The sequence below is a fragment of the Salminus brasiliensis genome, chromosome 1 (genome assembly GCF_030463535.1).
Source record: "Salminus brasiliensis chromosome 1, fSalBra1.hap2, whole genome shotgun sequence".
Classification (NCBI taxonomy): Eukaryota; Metazoa; Chordata; class Actinopteri; order Characiformes; family Bryconidae; genus Salminus; species Salminus brasiliensis.
Genome location: NC_132878.1, coordinates 34,361,963 through 34,385,272, shown reverse-complemented (window position 1 = coordinate 34,385,272; position 23,310 = coordinate 34,361,963). Strand labels below are relative to the sequence as shown.

Here is a 23,310-nt window from a genome sequence, read left to right as displayed (position 1 = left end):
CAGTATGGCTGAAGTGCTGGCTGGCAAGAGCGTCTGCTAGTGGATTCAGTTGGGTACCCGGCGCATTACTCCAAGTGTGTTGGTTGCTCAGTGACCTAGTATGGGCAGCAGTGTGAAAAGAGGCTGGTCATGTATGGGAGGTCGTAGTTCTCACCCTTTCATCTAAAACTGGGGAGGAAAAGAATATTCATGATAATTATTAACAGGACTGTCACTGCTAATGTATTGTCATGTCATGTTGTCATGAGTAATAAAACTAATGATGGAATATGAATTGTCCTCTTGATTATGCTTAGGTCACAAGCTGCGTGTGGTCAACATGAACCAGCAGAGCGACACTGCAGACCTGCTGGGAGGGTGAGTAAGGCAAATACTGCAAACACATCATTTTAAGGGGATGTGAGGTGTATGTGATTGCCAGCATGCAGTGAGTAAAGAATTAGATGAATTTTTTTAAATTAGGGACACTTGTTTCAGAATGTATGCAAATGATTGTCTGTTTTTATAGTATGGCTGTTTTCTTACTAGTTAGTTCCTAGACATATAAAGCATGATTTTTATCATATCAGTTAAGACCACATTTTTACTGTATACTGTTAAAAGTATACGATCCCTGAAGAACCTCCTGAGGTGCTTTGAGGAACATTTAAGAAAAGTTTTGTATTAGAAAAGAAGTTCCTCAAAGCACCTCAAAGCACCTGAGCACAAGGGGTTCCTCTACAGTTTCAAACCGAAGAACCTCCAAAGGTTTCTCAAAGATCTTGTACTTTTAAGTGTGCTCTTCCATCAGCATAAACAACCGCTTAGTGCCTCTGAAATGTCTTACATCACCATGTACAACAGACGATGCAAAAACAATAATAAAGAGTATCACGGTTCACTTCCCGCCACCTCCCGTCATCTATTTAGTTCTCTTTATCTGCTTTCAGGGATTAGCTGAAGGTCTGATCCCATTTCATGTAAATACAACACATTTGTAAATGGTTCACTATTTTTGAAGTCGTACCTGAATTGGTCATTGGTCTTGAGTGAATTCGTATTTGGTTCAAATCTAATTTGGTTATGTTGAATGGATCTTGCCTGACTTGCAGGTACAAACCTGTGGACCATAAGCTGATCCTGTTGCCTTTGCGGGAGGCGTTTGAGGATTTGTTCTCTCAGACATACTCTCGGAAGCAGAACATCACCTTCCTGGGCCATGTGCAGACTTGCTTCCGCGGGAAGCGCTGGCACGACCTGCTCAAACTCATGGATCATGTGTGCAAATCTGCTCTCACCAAGGAGCTGCAGGACAAGCCCAATGGTAAAAGCAGCATCCAGCGTGCTTTCCCTTCTGCTGTGTTTATCTAGGAATGGAACTGAGTTATATTTCTTTTCTGATGAAGGTGGTCAGTTGGCCAAGACATGTTTAGGGTGTAAGGATTGTTTTGAAGGACTGTGCATGATGTGTTTGTCAACAATTGTCTCAATTGAACTACTGTGTTCACGGTTTGATGTCATGTCCATGCAAAAATAAGAGAAGGTCTTATAGAACGTATTAGCATTGTTCAAACGCTTGACATCAATACTGATGTGCCATGTAGGTAAATTATGTAGTTTATTAAATAATTTGCTTAAGTGGGCACTGTCCTGTCTACTAAAATATCATGTTAAATAGATATTGGTGTCATACTATTTATTACAGTATTAAACTATGCATATTAACTCTTTCTCTCCTGTGTATCAGCTGCCTTGCTGCAGGAGCAGTGGGAGGCACTGGCTTTGAAACTCAGTCAGACTCAGGAGCAGATACGAGCACGGGAATCTGCATTGGTCTTTGCCTTCGTTGAGGTAAACACAAGCATTAAGCACAAGCTTAAAGAATTGTCATTTGGATAAAGGTGCCCAAACTGACTTTATTTTAATCCATACTGTTTTTTGCAGAGCCAATCAGAACAGAGTTAGTTTCTATATATCATTGTGTAGCATTTGTAACCTTAAAATAACTGCTTCAGAATCATTTCGGCTCTCCACCGACTGTGGGGCTCGGCATGCTGTTTTCTGCCCTTTAAACACTAAAGGTCCAACTGCTAATGTTGTGCGAGTGCACACAGAGCTTGTCTAGTCTCTGTATAGAATAGGGCTCTATAGCAGACAAGCATGAACCCATTGGCTCCGTGCCTGATGCCAGCTATGTGAACGATGGTGCTCCATCCAGTACTTTTGGGATGAGAGTTGGAGAGTTATGAATGAGGTGGGGTGGTGGTCATCCAACATTCTGCCTCTCACTAACGTCTTGGCTTCTATTCATATATTCAAACAGTGTGAAGAGCAGCCCTAATTAGTTTGATCCTGACTGTCATGTAATTGGACTGTTTTATGGGTAATCTAACATATGTCTGTGTGTGTCTGTATGTAGGGCACCCTAGCACAGGCTGTAAAGAAGGGCGAGTGGATTCTGCTGGATGAAATTAACCTTGCTGCCCCTGAGACTTTGGAGTGTCTGAGCGGTCTACTGGAGGGCAGCGCTGGCTCCCTAGTGCTGCTGGATCGAGGAGACACAGGTGAGCAAAAAAACTCTTGTAAAAGGAAGGGCTGAGGATTTAGTGTTGTTTTAGATTACTCAACAACTCCTCCCAGTTTGAGGCACGCAGTTTGAGGCACGTAATTTTGGGAACACAGTTTGTACATTGCGTATTGGTAGAGAGCATGCGTCTATGGCTGCAATATCTGAGTCTTGGCTCTAGTCCAGAAATAAAGAAGCAAACTCTCATCTGTTAGACACCAGTCATTCTGATCTACATGATTTTGACAAAGGGGGAAATGGGGTCAATCTGGATTTGTTTAACCAAGTTCACCTTGTTAAAATCCATATGTGGACAAACATTTTACAAATCGCATCATGCTTGCAGAGCCCCTGGTCCGACACCCAGACTTCCGCCTGTTTGCCTGCATGAACCCGGCCACAGACGTGGGCAAGAGGAACCTGCCTCTGGGTATACGCAACAGGTGAGAGAGCGCTTGGGAAAGAGAGAGGGAGAAATGGAGCGTGCGCTTTATCGGCAGTTGTGTTTTGTTTAAGCTGTAAATGTATTGTAATTGCATGTGTGTGTGTTTGTGTGTGACAGGTTTACTGAGCTTTATGTAGAAGAGCTGGAGAGTGAGGGAGATTTACGGGTCCTCGTCTCTGATTACCTCAAAGGCCTTAACCTAAACAGGAGCACCATCCATGGAGTCATCAGGTCTGATTTTAGAAGTTGGAATATTTATGGTTATAGCATTTTTCAGCAAATCCAGTACTGTGCAGAGGTTTTAGGCAACTGATGTAACATCATTAAGCACTGATTTACTAAACCAGGTATTGGTTGATAGCTGTAAATAACAATAGACTTTGAGGAGAGCTTTGGAGGTTTCAATTAGCACAGCTATGTAAAGCCACTTTTTGTAATATTAGGCAGATATAAGGCAGATATGGAGCTTCTTCATTTGAATATTCACAGGTGCCTAAACCCTTTGCACTGTAAATTTCATAGATATATGTACAATATAAAAAAATGAGTTAGTCTGGCTGGTAGTGTGAGCCAGCATGTGGAAAGTTGAATATTGTCATCCCAGAAGTGATTTTGTATCATCTGTAGTAATGCAGACCTAGCTATTGTATGTTACCATTACCAATACCATTACTGAAGCCTTGTTCATCAAATACGGCAGGCTTTGTTGCTTCCACCCGTTGTGATGTCAAACATGATCGCAACAAGACTGTACACATCACATATTAAACCATTAGGCAAATGTGGCATCAACATGGAAAGTTATGGATCTGCTTTTGACAGAAATGCTTTGTTTCGTCTTGGTGAGCAAGGCGGTTTTTTTTTTTCTTCTATTCAACATAAATAAACAATGGTGTTGAATCATCTGTTATTTCTGCAGTTTTTATCTGGCGGTTCGTAAGGAGGCCAACTCGCGACTAGTGGACGGCACCGGCCACAAACCGCACTACAGCTTACGCACACTGTGTCGGGCTCTCAAGTATGTGGCTGCCAACCCCTGTTACAGCGTCCAGCGCTCCCTCTACGAGGTAAGATATAAGAATACACATCTGTAATACTATCGTCTTCTTACATTCAATTACTCATGGACTGGAACAGTATATGTGTTTGTGTGGTTGGTGTGGCACAACGGAGAACACCACTATCGCATCATGTGAGACTGGGGTTCGAGTCCTGGTCTGGTGTCTATGTTGTGCTTCACCAGTAACCTACACCAGTCATTGGGCACGACTCCTAATACTACCCTTTGTGAGATGCTCTGGATAAGAGGGTCAGCTACATGCCATACATCTTGAATGTAATTGTCTTTGTGCTTGCAGGGGTTTTGCCTAAGCTTCCTAACACAGCTGGACCGCAGTTCTCATCCCATCGTGGAGAAGCTGGTGTACCAGTACATCTTGGGAGGAAACATCAAGTGTCTTAAACAGGTAACCGTGTCTGGAGTCTGCTTGAATTCAAACCAGTGGCATTAACAGCCATTTAAGCTTTTTGTCATAATTTGAATCTGGCAGTTGTTCTTTATTTTGTCTAAATGTTGTGTACACATTTCATGATGAATGGACCAATAGAAATGCTCCGAAATTACTTGGAAAACAATATTTTAGATTGACTTCCATTGAACATTAAGAAGGTCCTCCTGCTGAAGAGTTGACACTTTGGAGATATAAGGTGTTTGCGTGACAGCGATGGTTTGCACCTCATGCATCCAAATGGGCTATTATGGGGTTAATATGATGAAGCAATACTGGACACGTATTACATTAAATGGGGAGGGAAGTGTCTCATATAACACACAGTGGAGTAAAACTTGGTGTTTTAACATACTATTGAATTCAGTATATGCCTCGCTGCATAGTGAATAAAGCACAAATGGAAGCATATTTTATTAAAATGTCAACCTTAAATTTCTTGTTATTTTATGTTTTTGCTATAACTGCTATAATATAAAATGTTTGTATAAGTCAAATAATAAATAACAAATGCAAGTATTTCCCTTGTACTCGCAGTGACTAAAATTTTGAAATATATATTTTACCATGTTTTACCCTCTCTCTTTCTCTCTCTGTCTCTCCGACAGCCCATTCCAGAGCCCCGGTCCCGAGGCTTTGTGCAGATGGAGGGCTACTGGTTGAGTCAGGGCGATATGGACCCAGCTCTTGACCCCAGCTACATCCTCACCCCCTCTGTCCGGCTCAATCTTCGAGACCTGGCCCGCGTGGTGGCTGCGGGGTAGGAACGCCTGCCCTCATGCGCCCTTGTGAACCGGGAGCTGAGAGTTCGCTTTAAAATGTCTGGGGGGGTTCAATGCCTGTGTAGGCTTTTGGGGATAGTTACATGTGTGCACATGTCACAGTGTGTGTGTGAGTGTCTGCGGGCTTCCTTTTAATAAGCATCTAATTGATCTTTGACCTTAGTAGTAAAGTCAACTCAGGCATGGTATTCAGGTCATCCACAACATGCTGTATAGTAATCAATGCTCTAAGCCATATGTTTTCCACATCGTTCATTTAGCATCCATTACTTCTCACTATGACACAACATTTACATTTACTGCATTTAGCTGACGCTCTTATCCAGAGCGACTTACAAGGTTACTCATATTACATAAGTGGGCTAATGTAGTGTTAGGAGTCTTGCCCAATGACTCTTATTGGTGTAGCGCAGCGGTCACCCAGACCAGGAATCGAACCCCAGTCTTCCATGTGGTGAGGTAGCTCACTGGTATGTAGTGGTGTTATCTGTTGCGCCACACCAACCACCAAGTTCCTATAGTTGTTAATTCTCAAAGCATTTTCAATGATGTTCATTTTTGACAGTGTTGACTGATCCAGTAAAAGTTGTAACTCGACCCACCTAATGAACCTAGAATCCATATTCTCAATGCCGATGCCCCACCGGTTCAAGTCACTTTTTAAAACAACAAAACAAAATGATTCCCTCTGACTGTACAGACACCCCTCTATAAACATGAAAAATAGAGGGTTAAACTAAAGGCCAAAACCAGTCAGAATCTCAGTTTCAGCCGAGGGGCAAAAATGGCAAAACTGGTGTGATTTTGGGCTCAGTAAGACGAACGTCAGCTCGCTAATCTGGTAATTGGTCTTATTGTGATATATGAACCAATATATGAGCAAATGCACTTGGTCACTGTTTATATTCTGCACTGTGTGAAGCTGGATAAATGTCAGTCGCAGTATGTCCTACTGCTGCCTCACTAAAATAGGATCAAATGTAGCATTAGCCAAAATAGGTAATGATGTTTAATTCTGTATTGGCAAACAGCAGTTTAATGCTGCATACATGTCTCCTTTCAGAAAAAGTAAATATGGTGTTCAGAAAGATTTATTTTGGCATACTTGACGTTGGGCCGTATATTTTCATGTTATACTGGTGGTCTTTTCTTAGTCAGTTTGCAGGGTTACACTGATTAATAATTTTTTTTTTTGTAGCATTTTTTTTGGTATCACTTTACATAGTCCATTGTAGATGCCTTATAAATGCTCAAGTGACCTTTAACTTACATTCAACTGAATGTGTATTGCATGTATTGTATGCAACTGAACTCTTAGCTGAATGTCAATGAAAATCTATTGAATATAACCCTGGGCTTAACCTTAACCTTGAATCAACCCTAAATCCTAACCCTTAACTTTTTAACTTTATGAGAAACGAGTTTTGGCATAGGTTGATTATATTTGCTGTTAAAATCTGCTAATTCTGACCACACATCTGACTTCTGTTATGCACTAGACAGAGATTCTAGTATTGGTGCAATTCTACGTAGTATTGGTTTTGGTTGTTAGTGTTCATACAGCACTGACAACATCACTGATATACCTCCAAAAGCATATTGTGATGCAGTTTATCATGATAATCATCATCCTCATTGTGTTGTCCAGCTGTACCCCATTGTTTATATTCTGATCATGTGGATGTTTGTTTTTACCAGCATCCACCCTGTGCTAATCCAAGGCGAGACATCTGTAGGGAAGACCAGCCTGGTAAGATGGCTCGCAGCTGCCACAGGAAATCAGTGTGTCAGGATCAACAACCACGAGCACACAGACATCCAGGAGTACATTGGCTGCTACTCCTCCGACGAGCACGGCAAACTTGTCTTCAAAGAAGGTAAGGTGGCGTATAGGGCTTGCTTACATTAAGGTTTCAGTGTTGGAACAGTAACAGTGTTGCTTATTGTTATAAAATGGACTGTTGTTTAAATGCAATTTAAATGTTTAGTTGTATTATTACGTGGGTGGCATGGGGTCAAGTAGGCTGCAACCTTATTGCTACTAAGGATTGTGTTTGTGCTCAAGGCGTTCTGATCGATGCGATGCGGAAGGGATACTGGATCATTCTGGACGAGTTGAACCTCGCCCCCACCGATGTCCTGGAAGCCCTGAACAGATTGCTGGATGACAACAGGGAACTCTTTATTGCTGAGACCCAAGAAGTGGTCAAAGCCCATCCTAGATTCATGCTCTTCGCTACCCAGAATCCCCCTGGGCTCTATGGTGGCAGAAAGGTACTGAAACATTCAGAAAATAAAGGTAAAATGTAGAATTACAACAGCAACACAGAACTGCATGTTTAGAGAGATGCTTTCTCACATGATTCCCAAAATCTCAGATATGGATGAAGGAGTGATTTGGACTCTTCCATTTATCATTCAGTTTCTCTGGATGGCTTTTATTCTGCCACTAATTCTGATCACTTCATGCTGTAGATTTTATTGCGCGCTTTTCTGTAACCAGCTGACTTGTGGTTTCTGTGTTTCTGTAGGTGTTGTCCAGGGCGTTCAGGAACCGTTTTGTGGAGCTGCACTTTGACGAGCTGCCCAGTGAGGAGCTGGAAACCATCCTGCACCAGCGTTGCAGCTTGCCTCCTTCCTACTGCACCAAACTGGTCAAAGTCATGCAGAATTTACAGGTGAAAAGCACAAAAATGATAAATTCAGTAAATTCTATCCCATCCACATGTTATAAGTTGTGCATTTTTGGAGTCTTTGTGGGACTTTTTTGGGAACGGACAATTTTCTATAGTTCACAATTACCAATCACCAGCCAGTGAAGTTAAATAAATAAATATTTAATTAAATTTTAATATTTTATTCAACTGTGTCCCATGGGGTGATAAAAATAAGTTTTGAAATATTTTGAGTGCAGGTTCTTTCCTAATGCATAGGGTGTCTGTTTCAGTCTTTGCGGAGAGGATCCAGTGTGTTTGCTGGAAAGCATGGATTCATCACTCTCAGAGACCTGTTCCGCTGGGCTGAGCGATATAGGCTAGAGGAGCAGACGGACACCTCACGTGATTGGCTGCAACATCTAGCTAATGATGGTAATGTTTAAATCCCAGGTATTCCTAAATGTATCACCAAATCATTGATTAGACTACATCTGGTCCTAAACATAGCCTTGTTTATTCTGAGACGTCCCCCGACTGCGGGAAGACCTACTCGTCACATCATTTGTTCTGAGACTTCCCTCTGACTGCCGTTTTCTATTTGTCCTAAAAACGTCCATGATTGTTCCTTCCCCTGACTGTAATTGGTCCTAGTCTCCGCCTCGGTAGTTGGTCCTAACTGCCTGTGTTTGGCCCTTATTTGCTCTGAGACCTCCCCGTGACTACTATTGGCCCTAATCACTACCTTGTTCAGTTTAAGACCTGAGTGCAGTTGAACCTCCCTCTGACTGCTGGTGGTCCTAGTCACAATCTTTTTTTATTCTGAGACCACCCCCTGGCTGTGATTGGTCTACCATTAGTCCTAACCGCTACCTCTAAAAGGTTTATTATCAGTTAAGTATGCAAAATGTATTTTTCCCTCAAGATGAACAAAACCCTGTTTAGGACAGTATGTACATTAATAAAAGATAATGTTTGTTTTGTATTAATAAATTATGTAAATAAATTATTCCAATTGTGCTATTTTTGTCTTGTTTCTGTCAGGTTACATGCTGCTGGCAGGCCGTGTTCGTCGGCCGGAGGAGGCCCTAACCATCCAGAACATTCTGGAAAAGCACTTCAAGAGGACAGTAAACCCTGAGGCATTGTTCTCAGAAGCTCAGGTCACCACCCAATTCAGTGAGTTTAACCCAGGGCACACACACACACATGCGCACACACACACAGGCATGCACCATGCCATTCGACCACTGTGGAATCACAGTGTACCCAGTCTATCCCTCCAAATTTGGGAGGGATATAGACAGTTCTGCTTAAAAGCTCCACATTAAAAGTTGTACTATTGACTCGAAATCATAAAAGGTTTTGGTGTGTTGGTGTCCAAAGCTGTATTTGGCTCGATTTGAAGTTTGGGGTATCCTCAGTATTGAATGTTTTCTTTGGTTTCTGAGTAATTACGCAATAGTAATGGATCTGAATGTTTTTAATTTGGTGGGTACATCTAATAATAGAACGGCGGTATTGAGTGTGAAGTAATTAAATGGCTTTGTCACCACTCTGAAGCCATCTAGAGACAGTAAACAGAATCTACACAGACTGATTCCTAATTTGGATTTTTGTGATACATCCTTTGGCACATTTTACAGCACTGCATAAAAGTCAGAGGCCACTCTTTCTTTTTCATCTCTAGTCAAATTAAACATTACGTGCAAGTTCATTCATTTTTGATTATTAGATGTAAGGATATTAGATATAAGCCAGTTCTGTAAAGAAGTAGAAAAATATAGTTAACGACTGCACTAATCACCACGGTATTTGGGGGTATTTTTATCGTGTAGGATTGAGAGATCCCAGCCCAAAGCAGGTAGAGCGATATTGAAATTGAATGTGAATAGGCCGCGATAGAACAAACATTTCGGCTCCCTACAAACCTCGAAGTTAAAGGAAAGTGGAAGAAATCTCTAAAATAATCTGATGACAGTGCAATAACTTATAGACCAGCTTCACTATTGCGTCAGGTTATTTTCTATATATGAGTGGACGGCTCAACACTGTGGGTCTAAAATGATGTGGGGCAGACGAACACTGCTGGTGTTCCAAGAACAATGCACTGACTGCCTAGAGTCCAGGCCACAGTATCGTTAAATGTGCTTGGAATGGTTTTGAGGAGCAAAAAAATGCTCCAACTTCTAAGACTGGACTTTGGAGGTGTAGGGAAAGGTCTCCTGTTGGTGTGTCTTTTGAAAAGATTGGGGGCTGTTATAAAAGTAAGAGGTGAACATGCTTAGCTCTAAAACACCTAATGTGTCTTTATGGCTGGTTTTACTGGGAAGGAATGAAATGAAAGGTGGGTTCTGAGTTTTGCACAGAATTGTGTGATTATTGATCGTTTCTGATTAGAGACTCCTCTGCAATGTTCTTTCTACTACCTTCAGGTCCATTTGTGGCCAGCATTGCCGGCGTTCCAGAGGAGTTTGGTCATGTGGTTTGGACTGAAGGCATGAGGAGGCTTGCTGTGTTGGTGGGCCGTGCTCTCCGTTTCGGAGAGTCTGTCCTGCTGGTGGGAGATACTGGGTAAGATTACAGAATAGAGTGAAGCCCTCACATCCTTACATTCTTATTAACACATTTTCCATCTGTGACCTTGTTTAAAACACATTTTTTAGCATCAATAAAGATTCATTGGGAATCATTGGGAAAACTATTGCATTTTGTATTTGCTCAGACTGTTTATTGTGTTATGTTTTTCAGAAGCATTTATGTAGAAATCCAGCTAAATTCCAATGCATTTGCAAAATAGATCATAAAGCTGATATATAGATCAAGAGCTTTAATTGGAAAAATCTGAAAAAAAAGCACTGGAACCAGTTTGGTTTTAATGGTGTTTCTGCAGGTGTGGCAAGACCACCATCTGCCAGCTGTTTGCTGCCTTAGCAGGGCAGAAGTTTTTCTCAGTCAACTGCCATCTGCACATGGAGACATCTGACTTCTTGGGCGGCCTGCGGCCGGTTCGGCATGCTGGGACAGGACACGTAAGTCTTCAGTTGTTCTTCTGCAGCTTACATATATATATATTATATATATAATGTTTTCCCATTCATTTAGGGAGATGCTGAGGATGGCCGTCTATTTGAGTGGCGTGATGGGCCTCTAGTGTTGGCTATGAGACAAGAAGGAGTGTTTCTGATGGATGAAATCTCACTGGCAGACGACTCCGTGCTGGAGAGACTCAACAGGTGGGGTTGATGCAAACCCACATATTACAAATATGTAATAGTACAAATTCTGTTCTGTTTTCATAGATTTCATTTCCTTCCTAAATTCCTCTCTGTCTTTGGATGTATGCAGTGTCTTGGAAACAGAAAAGTCTCTGGTCTTGGCGGAGAAAGGTAGTGGAGACGATGATGATGTGGAGCTCATCATTGCAGGGAAGAAGTTCCGACTGGTCGCCACCATGAACCCGGGTGGAGACTTCGGCAAGAAAGAGGTCAGTTTTGAAGGAGGTTTAACACAAATCCTCACACACATCTCTGTATTATGGCTACTTGCTTATTTATTGTCAGCACAAAATGATAAAACAGTGATAACTAAAATACATAGACCAAGCGTCCACGCCTACTGTTTATAGTTACTTCTGTTTTATAATCTTAATAAGATTAAGAACAAAACTAACTAATAGCTTATCATGACGAAATAAGTTATGGTAGTAAAGGAAAGTAATCTAATTAAGCACTCAGTCTCTATGTTTGTGTGTCTAGCTTTCCCCTGCACTGAGGAACAGGTTCACTGAGATCTGGTGTCCCCAGAATAATAGTCGTAGTGACATGATGAAGATCATCCAGCACAACCTGCGATCGGGGCTTTCACTGGACCAGCGCGACCATCAAGGTGTGTAAATAAAATAAGACCTCTGACCACCAGCCTCCAGTACTCACCTGACCTGTGCTTTAAACATTGGTTATCATTTTGTTCTTAAATTTAGTTTATTTGGAGATTTAGAGGTTTTATTACACCAGTAATACAGTTGACCAGCCAGGGCGTGTTTGATATCTGACGTGCCCTTCTTTAATTTACAGTGGGAGATGCTGTGCTAATGTTGCTAGGCTAATGTGACACTATCATCAATCTCATCTCTGTAAACTCGTACTCAAAATCTTAATTTGTTTGCTTCAAAAAATTATAATAATAATGTAAGCAAATGTATAAATTCTATACATAGACCTCTATTTAAACAGTTTTTCCATACTATATGCAAAAAAACCACAAAACCAAAAAAATCTGGATGTGCATTGTGCAATAGTGTTTGTAACCAGTGTTAGCCTGGTTACTTTAGTCCCTTCCCTATAAACGGTTTAGCTATTTTAAGTTTAAGTAAATTGTAATGTAAATATCTGCTTTTCCTTTTTCTCAAGTATTTCTTGAAACTCATTAACACTCTCTAGGCAAAGACATCGCCGAGCTCATGCTGGACTTCATTGACTGGCTAACCAATCAGGAGTTTGGGAGGCGGTGTATCCTGAGTGTCAGAGACATCCTATCTTGGGTGGACTTCATGAACACGGTGTGCGAGCAGGATGAGACGCGAGACGAGAACAACTTCATGGCCCTGGGGGATGTGGAGGAGCCTGAGTGGGACCAGAGGTTGGACACTGTCACCGCCTTCATCCACGCTGCCTGCCTGGTCTATGTGGATGGCATCGGATCAGGTTAGCTCAGGTTACGGAGTTACAGTGTAATAGTGGATCACGCTTTTGGATAAAAGAATAAAGTCATGTAAAGGAGTATTTTTTTAAAAGATAGTCTAATCAACATCTGCATGCAGGTAAAAGTGCCATAGAATGCAGTTGTTCTGTGATTGTATGTGGTGAATAGTAAATGTAATTATTGTATCCAAAACACCTTGGCCTATGGAATTATAATACGTTTATTTATTATATGTCCAGAAGAATCCAAAAAACGTTGACACCGACTGTTTCTTTCCTGGTCCTCAGGCACTACCGTGTCCGCAGCAGAGAACGCAACAGCGGCGCGGAAAGCCTCCCTGGCCTTCCTGGAGTCTAGGCTTCGTAGGATCACGGAGCTAGACGAGAAGATGCAGGAGGCATTGAGAGTATACGACTCCAGACGGCTCAGAGAGCCACGCTGGGGGGAGGACTTCTTTGGCATTGAGCCCTTCTACATAATCTCTGGTGAGAGCCTGTCCTGTCCCTGTGGATCTTCAACTAATGGATATTGCATTTATTCGTTAATCTATTGAGTGTATTATTTAATTAGTTGGAAATTGTTCCTTTGACTCTCATTTTGAATCTGTCACAGCACTGCAGTCCCCCAGTTCTTCCTGTAGCGTAATACTGTCAATCAGAATGACCACACATAATATCAGTGTTGCAGAGTTATGTAGTCTGATGCAGTTAACTTGTTTCAATCTGACTTGATCGCTAGCCATAGAATCACTACATTACTATGTCAAACTGTGTGTATTAATTTATTCATTCATTAATTAAGTAGTTTAATGAATTATTTAATTAATTAATTAAGGATCTAGAAGGGTATTCTAATGCACAGGACATTGCATTGTCAATTGTATTGCATTGTAAATCTACAAGTGTTTTGTGTTCCAGGTCCTGAAAGCGAGGGTCGCAGTGTGTCAGATTACGCACTTGGTGCGGGCACCACAGCAGTGAATGCCATGAGGGTTTTGCGGGCATTAAAGCTCCAGAGACCCATTCTGCTGGAGGGATCGCCCGGGGTGGGCAAGACCAGTCTGGTGGCTGCGCTCGCCAAGGCTTCCGGCAATCATCTCATCAGGATCAACCTGTCCGAACAGACCGTAAGACTCTTTCAGATTCTTTCAGACGTTTGAGGCCATGTAAGACAGCTCCAATGGTTTGGGGTTGTGGGTGAGTTTACCCCCATAGACCTCCTAAAAACATAATATGTGGGTTGGCTATAGGTGTGAGTGTTGGGTGTGTGTGTGTGGTACCCTGCGATATATAAATAATCAGGTCACCATGCTATCGCAGGGTACCACACACACACCAGTCTCGCATCTGTCTGCTGCTTTAAGGGAACATGGACACATGGCATTGATGAAGCCTCTTTTCTCATGTGTTGTCTTTCTTCAGGATGTTACGGACCTGTTTGGAACAGACCTTCCAGTGGAGGGTGGTAAGGGGGGAGAGTTTGCTTGGAGGGACGGTCCTCTCCTGGCTGCTCTAAAGGCTGGCCATTGGATTGTACTAGATGAGGTAGTCTTAAAATCCATACTTTATAGAACATGTCACATTGCTGCTTTAAAATCTACAGTGATTGGCTTTGCTATATACAGAGATAAAGAGAACTAATCTTCCCTTTTTTTTCCCCCCGCAGCTGAATCTGGCCTCTCAGTCCGTGTTGGAAGGTCTAAATGCCTGTTTCGACCACAGAGCGGAGATTTACATCCCTGAACTGAGCATGCGCTTTCAGGTCCAGCACGAGAAGACCAAAATCTTTGGCTGCCAGAACCCCTTCACCCAGGGAGGAGGCCGCAAAGGTCTTCCAAAGTCCTTCCTCAACAGGTTTACTCAGGTAATGTTTCTTGCAGTAGCGGTTGTGGCTCCTTCATCATGCCTTTTTTGTCTTGAGTTTGTTTTGTATGTAGTATTCAGTAATTGGGAAGACATTAAATCTGGTGCTTGTAGGTGTATGTGGACCAGCTGACCAAGGAAGACATGCAGTTCATTGGTAACTCCATCTTCCCAAACATCAACGAGCAGATCATCTCCAAAATGGTGCATTTCAGCAACAGGGTAAGAGCAGCAGCGTTTAGAACCTGGCCAGCAGTTACAGGGAATTTTAATATCACACAAATATTTGTAATACTTTGGAATTTTAAACATTGGGAAACACTGCCAAACTGCAGAGCCTACCATGTCGTCTTTCCCCCAGCTTGTAAATGATGTGACAGTAGAGAGGAAATGGGGTCAGAGAGGAGGACCGTGGGAGTTCAACCTGCGCGACCTCTTCCGCTGGTGTCAGTTGATGCAGGCTGACCAGTCACCAGCCTTCTATAACCCTGGCCAGCATGTTGGGCTGGTGTATGCAGACCGGATGAGATCCGAAGCAGATAAAGCTCAGGTAGGCACGACTGCACCCGTTTATGCATATGTAAGAATATTAGTAAGTCATTCCACTTGCTTGATTGTGTAAACCTGTTGTTTTTGCAGGTGCTGTCTGTGTTCAGGAAGGTGTTTACAGAGGATTTCGAGCCCTACATGGGCTCCAGGCAGTTCCACATTACGCCCCTTAACCTGCAGGTATTGCAATGTTGACCACACTAACTAGCAGGACTCACTAGATGTTAATCTCAGCTATTGGTTTGTCATCATTTTTTTGTGGGCTTGTTGCTGTTTTAAAATTGTAGGTTTATGTTTAATATACATGTAGATATTTCATTGTATTTTTTTCTTTTACCTTTCAACAACACACTGACTCATAGCAACCCAATTGTTCAAAAGATCAAAAATACTTAGCTTTGATGTCTTGATCTTAGCTTAGTCTTGCTATCATTTGGACTTGACACCCATTAGACTCTCTCTTCACTTGGTCTTGCTCTCATTTTGACACAGTCTTGACTTGGTCTTTTTTGGCTATTTCTCTTTTTCGAATCAGTCCTATGTTGATTTTGGCCCTCTTTAGACTTGGTGCTCTCAATTAAAACTCTGCCTTAACTTGGGCTTAGCCCCTTGAGACTTTGCCTTGACTTGATCTTGTCCTTACTTGGACTCATTTAACGTAAGACTTTATCTTCTAGTTCTTTCACTCATTTGGACTAGATATCAGCACCCTTTTGGACTTTGGCTTGATTTGGTCATTCTCTTATTTGGACTCTGTTTGCTGTTTGCTTGGAGGGTTTTGCCCTTGGTTTGGTTTGTTTTCACACAAGCAAAAAATCTAAGCAAATACAAAAGATGGTCCGGCATTTGTTCATAGCTGTAGTAATTATCTCTGCAACATACCGGGTTCATGTCTGGCTATGGGAGCCATTTAGCTCAAACTTCTATTCTATTTTAAGGCATCTGATGTTAAGTATCAGAGTATTGTAGGTATGAAAGTTAAGTAAGAAGTGTGGGCCAACATACAGGGTCTAAGATGTTAACGTTCTAATGGTCAGTTGACATTTCTAGTCTGTCGGTTGAGTCTCACCTGTTCCTCTAATTTTCATATGTGCTTGGCAGCTTTTTATTCCACCCTCTTTCTTCCTCTCCTCCTCTTCTCAAGGTTGGCTCTTCAGTCCTCCAGCGCAGCGGCGGGGCGCCTGTCGCCCTGGACCCCCCTCTTTCCATTACCCATCAGGTTCTAAGGCCACTGGAGTCCATAATGAAGTGCGTGAAAATGGGCTGGATGGCTATCTTGGTGGGCCCCACTGCCAGTGGCAAGAGCAGCCTTGTCCACTTGCTGGCCTTGCTGACTGGACATAGACTCAGAGTAATGGCCATGAACAGTGCAATGGACACCACAGAACTGCTGGGCGGGTTTGAGCAGGTGAGCAGATGGACAAAACATCTGTTGATAAGACTTTTTACAAATGGAATTCTCACAATCGTGTGGTCCTCCAGGTGGACATCATCCGGCCATGGCAGCAGGTGTTGGAGAGCATGGACTATGTGGTTGCTATGGTGACTCGGCGGGGGCTGATGTCGTTGGACGGGGCGGTGCAGGACACAGAGTTCCTGCTGAGCACGTGGAGCACGTTTCGCCGCTGGCTGAGGGACGAGGGGCTGGACACCACTGAGGGAACTGTGACCTTTGAGGCCCTGAACAAACTGGAGGTCATCATAGTGCTTTTGCACAAACTCAACACCAAGCTCAAGGTCTTCACAGGTACGACCGCTCTCTCCTTTCCTTTACATACATTGTCTAACAGATACATTTGCGACCTAGAGATATGTTATCCATTCCTCCGATAGGTTGAACTGTATGTACGTTCTTTTAAACTGAGTTCACCCATTGCAAATGCACACATACAGCTTGCCTGGTGCCTGTAGAGAACTATTCCCAAAAAGAAAAGGAGACTCTGGAGCAGATAAACATGAACCTGTTGGCAACATGCCTAATCCTAGGTGTGGGCTAGAAGGGGTATAAAGCCCCCAGGATTGAGCTGTGGAGGTCGGAAGATGAGGATAAGGCGTGGTGATGAGAATCCTGACCTCACTAATGCTCTTGCTGCTGATTGCAATCAAATCTTCACAGCAGAGCTCCAAAACCCAGAAGAAAGCCTTCCTTGGACAGTAGAGACAGTTATTCCAACAGAAGCAGATTCAACTCTTGTTTCATATCCTTGGTTTCAGAAGAAACAATGAATGAGCAGGTGTCCCAATACTTTTGTCCACAGTATTGGATTTAGAATTTACCTCTCCCATATTTTCCTGTGTAGACATGTCGAAGCTGCAGATGGACTTCACCCTGCTGAAGGAGCGTTTGGCGCAGATGGAAGACGGCTGGAGTCATGGTGGTTTCGAGTGGCTGGACGGCACACTGGTGCAGGCCCTGCAGGCCGGGGACTGGCTGCTCATGGACAACGTTAACTTCTGCAGGTCAGTTCCTGTTGCATGGATATAGGCATTGTGAGTTGCATGGGGCAGTCTCCATGAATGGCCACCGTACATCTGAAACGTACTTTTCCTTCTGCCCAGGTAATGTTGTAGTCTAATCTGAGAAGCTGAGCTTAATATATAAAGTACTATGTGTTCGTTTGTAGCCCTTCCGTGCTGGATCGTCTGAACGCCCTGCTGGAGCCAGGTGGATCTTTGACCATTAATGAGCGTGGAGTCATCGATGGCACGACCCCTAGCATCACCCCCCATCCCAACTTCAGGTTCATTCATTGTTGTTCCTCTATTCTTCATAGGTTCTTAAGATGAGCAAAAGATCAACCACATTTTAGCCGATGGTTTGCTTTCAAATCTGATGGGAGTATTTCACAACAGGGAGCATTTCGTGTATTTTATTTATGAATTTTCCTCCCTCATTGTCCAGGTTGTTCCTCACCATGGACCCTGCCCATGGAGAGATTTCTCGGGCTATGAGGAATCGTGGCGTGGAAATCTATATCCCTGGAGAGAATGAGGGAGTCTGTTGGGACTCGCTGGACCTGAAGACTGTCTTACACACTCTAGGAGTGACTGGAGACTGTGTGTGTGACATACTGATGTCTGTTCACTCTGAGATCAAGTCCTCCATCTGGGGTAAGCATTAGGAACAGTCCTGTCAAATTGATCATTATAGTCAAACGCTGAGAACACACATTAGATTTGACATTACTGCATACAGCTAGCATAAAACGGTGGTCCGAAGCCCTAATCATGTGTGTTACTTGGCGTAGACTCTCCAGCCTCTTCAGTGTCGTCCCTTCTGCATGCGGCTGCTCTGTTGTCTGGTCAGCTGCAGAGGGGAGTGGATCTGCCCAGTGCGCTGCTGCAGGCCTGTGGAGAGGCTTACGCCCTTTGCCAGCGCACCACCACCAACCAACAGGTACATATTAACACACGTACACGCACATTTATGTTTTTCATAAACACATGTTTCTGTATTACAATACACACTCTGTTTATGAACGGTTAGTCCTGTTCTGTCTATGGGCCACTGAGATGAACAGCAGTTTAACCCCTTAAATCCCTTACTTCTGTTTTCTTCTGGCCTCTTTTGTCTGTTTCTTTCTCTTTGTTCCTCTTCTGTATGTTCTGTATGTTAATCTTCTCTCTTTTCTCTCTTTCTCCATTTTCCTCTTCTATTTTTTTCTGTTCTTATCTCTTCTCATCCTTCCCTTTTTGTTATCTCACTTCTCTAACTGCTCTGACTTTTCTTTTCTCTCCTCTCCTCTCCTCTGCTCTGCTCTATCCTGACGCTGTTCTCCCTCTTTCTTCAGTTGGCTCAGGAGGTGATAGAGAGGCAGTTGGCAGTGTTGGATTCTGAAGAGTGGGGCAGCAGGCTGTTGTGTGCGGGCGTGTGGCCCGACAGAGTGCCCTCGGCCCTACAGTCCACAGAAGACTCGTGCTTCTCGAGCGTCCAGAGAGATGGCCAAGTTCTCCTCTACTGCCTCAACACACTCAGCCTGCACAGCAAGAGGCAAGACTCACTTGCACGTCTGCACACACACACACACACACACACATTGTCCTTGTAGCTTAATGCTGGGGTGCAGTGGATTGTGGGTTAATTAATATTGTCATATTGGTCTTTGTGACACTGATGTTGCGGCATTATGCAAATGTGCGTCCTTATCAACCTCAGACCTTCTTAATGGCTTTTGTTGTTTTGTACAGGAGCCGCCCGCTGAGCCTGACTGACCTGCAGAGGGCGATGCAGAGTGGCGCAGCACTGGAAGGCCTGCAGTTCCCTGGGGGAGGGCCAGCAGGAGGGGCTGAGGGTGGAGTCGGCGATGCACAGCAGCTGCTGCCCACTGCTGTGCGGATTCTGACTGAGAGAGCCTCCCATAGTGACTGGGTCCTCCGCACCAGCTGGCTGGCCTTCCTAGCCAAGAGCTACAAACACGTACCAGGTACACCATGGGGTTAAATATGAAGTTAAATGGTGGTCGACCATCATAGGCAATGACACTAACAAGGCTGGTCTCTAGTCCCTTGCTCCTTACTGGAATTGTCCTTTCCTCCTTAAGTAGTGCAGAACATACAGAAGGCAGAATGTAACTCTCTTCAGCTTCATACACACAGCTGTAGAGAGTGCCAGAACACAGAACACCATGCCGCTCATTTATTTCATTATGCTTAAGTAAAAAAAATCTATTTTGAACGTCAGTTTGAAGCCGTTTCTGCTGTGTGGGAGGGAGGTTTAGGCTGTGCTATTGTGGTGAGCTGAGTGTTAACGTCTCTGCAGAAGCAGCCCTGATGCAGCTGGAGGCGGGAAGCAGAGCTCTCAAAGCCGTCTTCAACAGCAAACTCATCGGCAAAGGCAAATACCTGACCGAGCACCTTCAGCCTCATAGCACAGGTACAAACGAACACATATGCATACACACTTCATCTCTTTCCCCTTTACTTACACATGAGCTCCCTGATGCACACACACTTTGCGATGAAGAAGAATGGTCTTTTTCAGATGACTACAGGATCCTGGTAGACATGCGCTGGAACAAACAGTACCTGGATATTTTGGCCAACACCTGTAACTTTGAAGACGAGGAGAGATGTATGGAGTTTATGGAGGCCCTGTATGCTGTCGCCAACAGGTACGATTGCATGTAGCTCCTTCAACTGTGTACAGTAGAACTTGTAGTTGAGTCAGGGTCTAATGTGTTTGTTCTGTCTCCATTCAGGATCATAATACTGATGGACCGGGAGGAGAGAGCAGCTATAGGCAACAGCACTGGAAATACGTCCTCCCATAACAGTGCTCTAAGACTGGCCACAGCTTTTTCTAAAGGTATGTGTATGCATTCAGGGCTGTATGAAAAATGGATAACAGTGATTGTATTGTGATAGCCACAAAAATGACTCCAAGACATAGGTAGCATAAACAAGATTAATTATAATAATTATGAAATTGTATATTAGCAGTTTTAATTTACACAACTAAGGGAAAACATATTTAAAACAACCATATAAAGCTTCACACTTTTACTTTTATTAGAAGTAGTAGTCATTTGTGTATGTGTGTGTGTATACATGTATCTGTGTCTAGTAATTGATGTGAAATGTTATTGTCTAGGTAGTAAATTTACATCATTTACATCTCCTTAAATGAGTTGTGATTGTTCTGATGAACTCTGATATAGAAGGCCAGAAAGGTTGAGCACACACTTGCTGCAAACTTTTAAAAACAATTGTCTGGACAGCCTAAGGCTTTTGCACAGTATCCTTGCACACAATCATACTCTCTGGTGCTCGTTTATACACCTGCACTTTATCAGATGGCCAATTTGTATGCTAGTGTTTTAAGTCTCTTGTGCTTTGTCTCAATAGGGACAGTAGACATCGGGCACCTGCCACACCCAGTCCTGGTGCACTTGCGACCTTTCTTTGATCTGTGGGACTCCTTCGTACTGCAGGCTGTACAGACCGACCAGCCCAACATCTCCGACCACCTTATGTTTGAGGTCTGGGGCCCCTCTCTGATTTCTTTCTGTTGTTTTTATTTCTTTAGCTGAACAGGCCCTCTGCTGGCTGGTCATTACCAAAGGCTGTTATTGTTGGAGGTTTTCTTTTTCTTTTTGCAGTGGCATAATGAAGGTTAATTTGTGTAAATCATCAGCAACCAAGACTTAATTTGAGGTAGAATGCATTGCTTTCTACTGTTATAGTGGGGTCCAAACACTGTGCCACTATTGAACCAGTAGCTCACAAAGGATAGCTGTGTTTTCTTGTATTATTTCTAATAGATGACTCTCTTAGGGTGCTTTTTAGACATGACTTCAATTTGCATAGTTGTTGAATTTCCACTAAAGGAACAGTGGGCCTCATTTACCAATATCTTCATAAGAATTGACTTTAATTTGTTTTTTAAAAAGAGTCCTAACAAAAAGTCTGCTTTTACTGCTGCTTTCAATCAGTTTTCAAACATCTTGTTTATCTTGGTGCTTACAGATCCTGCAGCTACTTCAATGGAGGGATCGCTTCTGGCATGTGTGCAACTCCTTGCCGGCAGATGCTCGTGGAGTCTGTGTGCTCTCCCTGCACTGGCAGTGGGTCCACAAACACCTGGTCCTGCGACTGCCCCAGCTGTTAATGGGGGATGGAGACTACGAGTGGGTGCTTAGAGTCATGCTCTAATGAGTTGTTTAAGCTTCTAATATTTCTCTAATTAAATAGTGTAGATTGCTCACCTTGATTGTTGTAAACATGTGTTTAGTAAACAAAATCAAGCTCATACAAGCCCACACTTTGGACAATTTTACTGACTCTGCGTTTCTTTCTTTTTTTTTTGGCATCTCTGGATGCCAGGGGGCAGCAGGAACTGCACACCATCTCCACAGCCATCCAGAACACACTGTCAAGCTCTGTGTCAGTGGCGTCAGCATTGAAGAGCATTCAGAAAACATTGGGGAAACCACTGCCTTTTAAGGTATGGAGTATTGCGTCATACCCAGGGCTTTCTTGGCGGAATGGGGTGCAGGATCAAACTGTCCAGTAATGGGAATCATCAGCGTGTTTATGACTATAATTTTTAAAAGCAAGATCTACAGCAAAGTGTAAATATATAATTTTGCATCAGTAAGTGTTAGTTAGTTTTTGGGTTTGTTTTTTGGCCTAGTGTGTGTTACATCGCTACACAAGAGGGTGAAGTACCTTGTTAATTGATAAGTAAAATGTTCATAATAACATGTAAATAAATTATATACTTTATTTATATAAACTTATTTTGTTTGTTTCCTGCTACAGTTGGAGTCGGTAGCCGAGTGTGCTGCTCGCCTCCGCTTCCTCAGCAGAGCGTTAGATATCAAGGACCTTCGTCTAGACAACAGCACACCCTCACTTTGGAAACGGGAGGTGACTCGTCTCCGGGGCGTCGCCATGGGAATAGACTCCAAGGAAGCCTTGCTAGAAGGCTGGGGCTTGGTCTTGCAGGCCAATCTTCTGCTGGATCCTCAGAGCACTGGTAAGCTTTATTTATGTGTACTGATGGCTGCTATTGTTAATCGCATCACCATGTAAACCATAAGAAAGGTAGATATTTCACTCTCACTCACCGTGGTAAAAAATGGCTTTCAGACCTGCTGTTTACGGACACAGAGACTGCCTTAGACTGCTTATCTACAAACTGCAGTAATGAGCTGGAAGCTGGTTCAATTCGTCAGTTCTTTACTTACACACATAAGCTGAGTTAGCTAAGCTGATATGTCTTTTCCACTTTCTAGTGAGCCTCAGGTTCTCAGCTACTCCGAGTAAGTCAGTATTCAGCTTCCTCATGCTAGAGCTAATTTTGCCTTCCATCCTACCAAGGATGGGGCTCAACTATGTTACTGTTTTAAAAACGTGTGATCAATAACTCTCTTGAGGTGTAAAGGGTTATGTTTTGTGCAGTTATGGGTTATGTTTATATTTTCCAAATCTACATTAAACTACATTGCTTTGTTACTTCACCTTCAGGTGTGCTGGAGAGACTGGTCAGCTGTGTGGATCAGCAGCAGGGTCACATGGCCTCCTGTGGCCTGCTGGATTCTTTGTCTGAGAATGTGGATGAGGAGGAAATGGGCGATGGTGCCGCTCCGGGTCGTGAAGTGCTACTGCAGCTGGGCCGCAGAGCTCAACTCTGGCCCGTCCTGGAAGAACTGGCCGTTCTCAACCAGATGAAAGTGACTGCAGACCTGCTACACCTGTCTGTAACACAGAGGTATTGGGAAAACATCACAGTTTAACAAGGGTTGTGCCAGTGGATTTAA

The 23,310-nt window shown here is 43.2% G+C and overlaps 1 protein-coding gene across 2 annotated transcripts in view; it reads left to right on the top strand.

The window, feature by feature from the left end:
- mdn1 (midasin AAA ATPase 1) overlaps positions 1-23,310 on the top strand; it is a 66,036-nt gene that overhangs the window by 14,912 nt on the left and 27,814 nt on the right. For both annotated transcript variants that reach the window (XM_072678445.1, XM_072678435.1), the window contains exons 15-57: positions 297-357; positions 1,092-1,303; positions 1,727-1,830; positions 2,399-2,543; positions 2,892-2,988; positions 3,108-3,221; positions 3,910-4,057; positions 4,349-4,456; positions 5,107-5,258; positions 6,979-7,157; positions 7,346-7,554; positions 7,812-7,958; positions 8,228-8,369; positions 8,979-9,113; positions 10,370-10,508; positions 10,828-10,966; positions 11,040-11,170; positions 11,283-11,421; positions 11,693-11,822; positions 12,377-12,640; positions 12,926-13,123; positions 13,556-13,764; positions 14,060-14,182; positions 14,304-14,501; positions 14,615-14,722; positions 14,862-15,050; positions 15,140-15,229; positions 16,194-16,457; positions 16,532-16,796; positions 17,350-17,509; positions 17,674-17,790; positions 17,952-18,160; positions 18,298-18,446; positions 18,841-19,040; positions 19,238-19,473; positions 19,809-19,922; positions 20,031-20,160; positions 20,248-20,354; positions 20,894-21,027; positions 21,515-21,675; positions 21,872-21,992; positions 22,310-22,526; positions 23,018-23,261. In XM_072678445.1, coding sequence (XP_072534546.1) covers positions 297-357; positions 1,092-1,303; positions 1,727-1,830; positions 2,399-2,543; positions 2,892-2,988; positions 3,108-3,221; positions 3,910-4,057; positions 4,349-4,456; positions 5,107-5,258; positions 6,979-7,157; positions 7,346-7,554; positions 7,812-7,958; positions 8,228-8,369; positions 8,979-9,113; positions 10,370-10,508; positions 10,828-10,966; positions 11,040-11,170; positions 11,283-11,421; positions 11,693-11,822; positions 12,377-12,640; positions 12,926-13,123; positions 13,556-13,764; positions 14,060-14,182; positions 14,304-14,501; positions 14,615-14,722; positions 14,862-15,050; positions 15,140-15,229; positions 16,194-16,457; positions 16,532-16,796; positions 17,350-17,509; positions 17,674-17,790; positions 17,952-18,160; positions 18,298-18,446; positions 18,841-19,040; positions 19,238-19,473; positions 19,809-19,922; positions 20,031-20,160; positions 20,248-20,354; positions 20,894-21,027; positions 21,515-21,675; positions 21,872-21,992; positions 22,310-22,526; positions 23,018-23,261 — 6,838 coding nt within the window. The remainder of the gene's footprint in view (positions 1-296; positions 358-1,091; positions 1,304-1,726; positions 1,831-2,398; positions 2,544-2,891; positions 2,989-3,107; positions 3,222-3,909; positions 4,058-4,348; positions 4,457-5,106; positions 5,259-6,978; positions 7,158-7,345; positions 7,555-7,811; positions 7,959-8,227; positions 8,370-8,978; positions 9,114-10,369; positions 10,509-10,827; positions 10,967-11,039; positions 11,171-11,282; positions 11,422-11,692; positions 11,823-12,376; positions 12,641-12,925; positions 13,124-13,555; positions 13,765-14,059; positions 14,183-14,303; positions 14,502-14,614; positions 14,723-14,861; positions 15,051-15,139; positions 15,230-16,193; positions 16,458-16,531; positions 16,797-17,349; positions 17,510-17,673; positions 17,791-17,951; positions 18,161-18,297; positions 18,447-18,840; positions 19,041-19,237; positions 19,474-19,808; positions 19,923-20,030; positions 20,161-20,247; positions 20,355-20,893; positions 21,028-21,514; positions 21,676-21,871; positions 21,993-22,309; positions 22,527-23,017; positions 23,262-23,310) is intronic.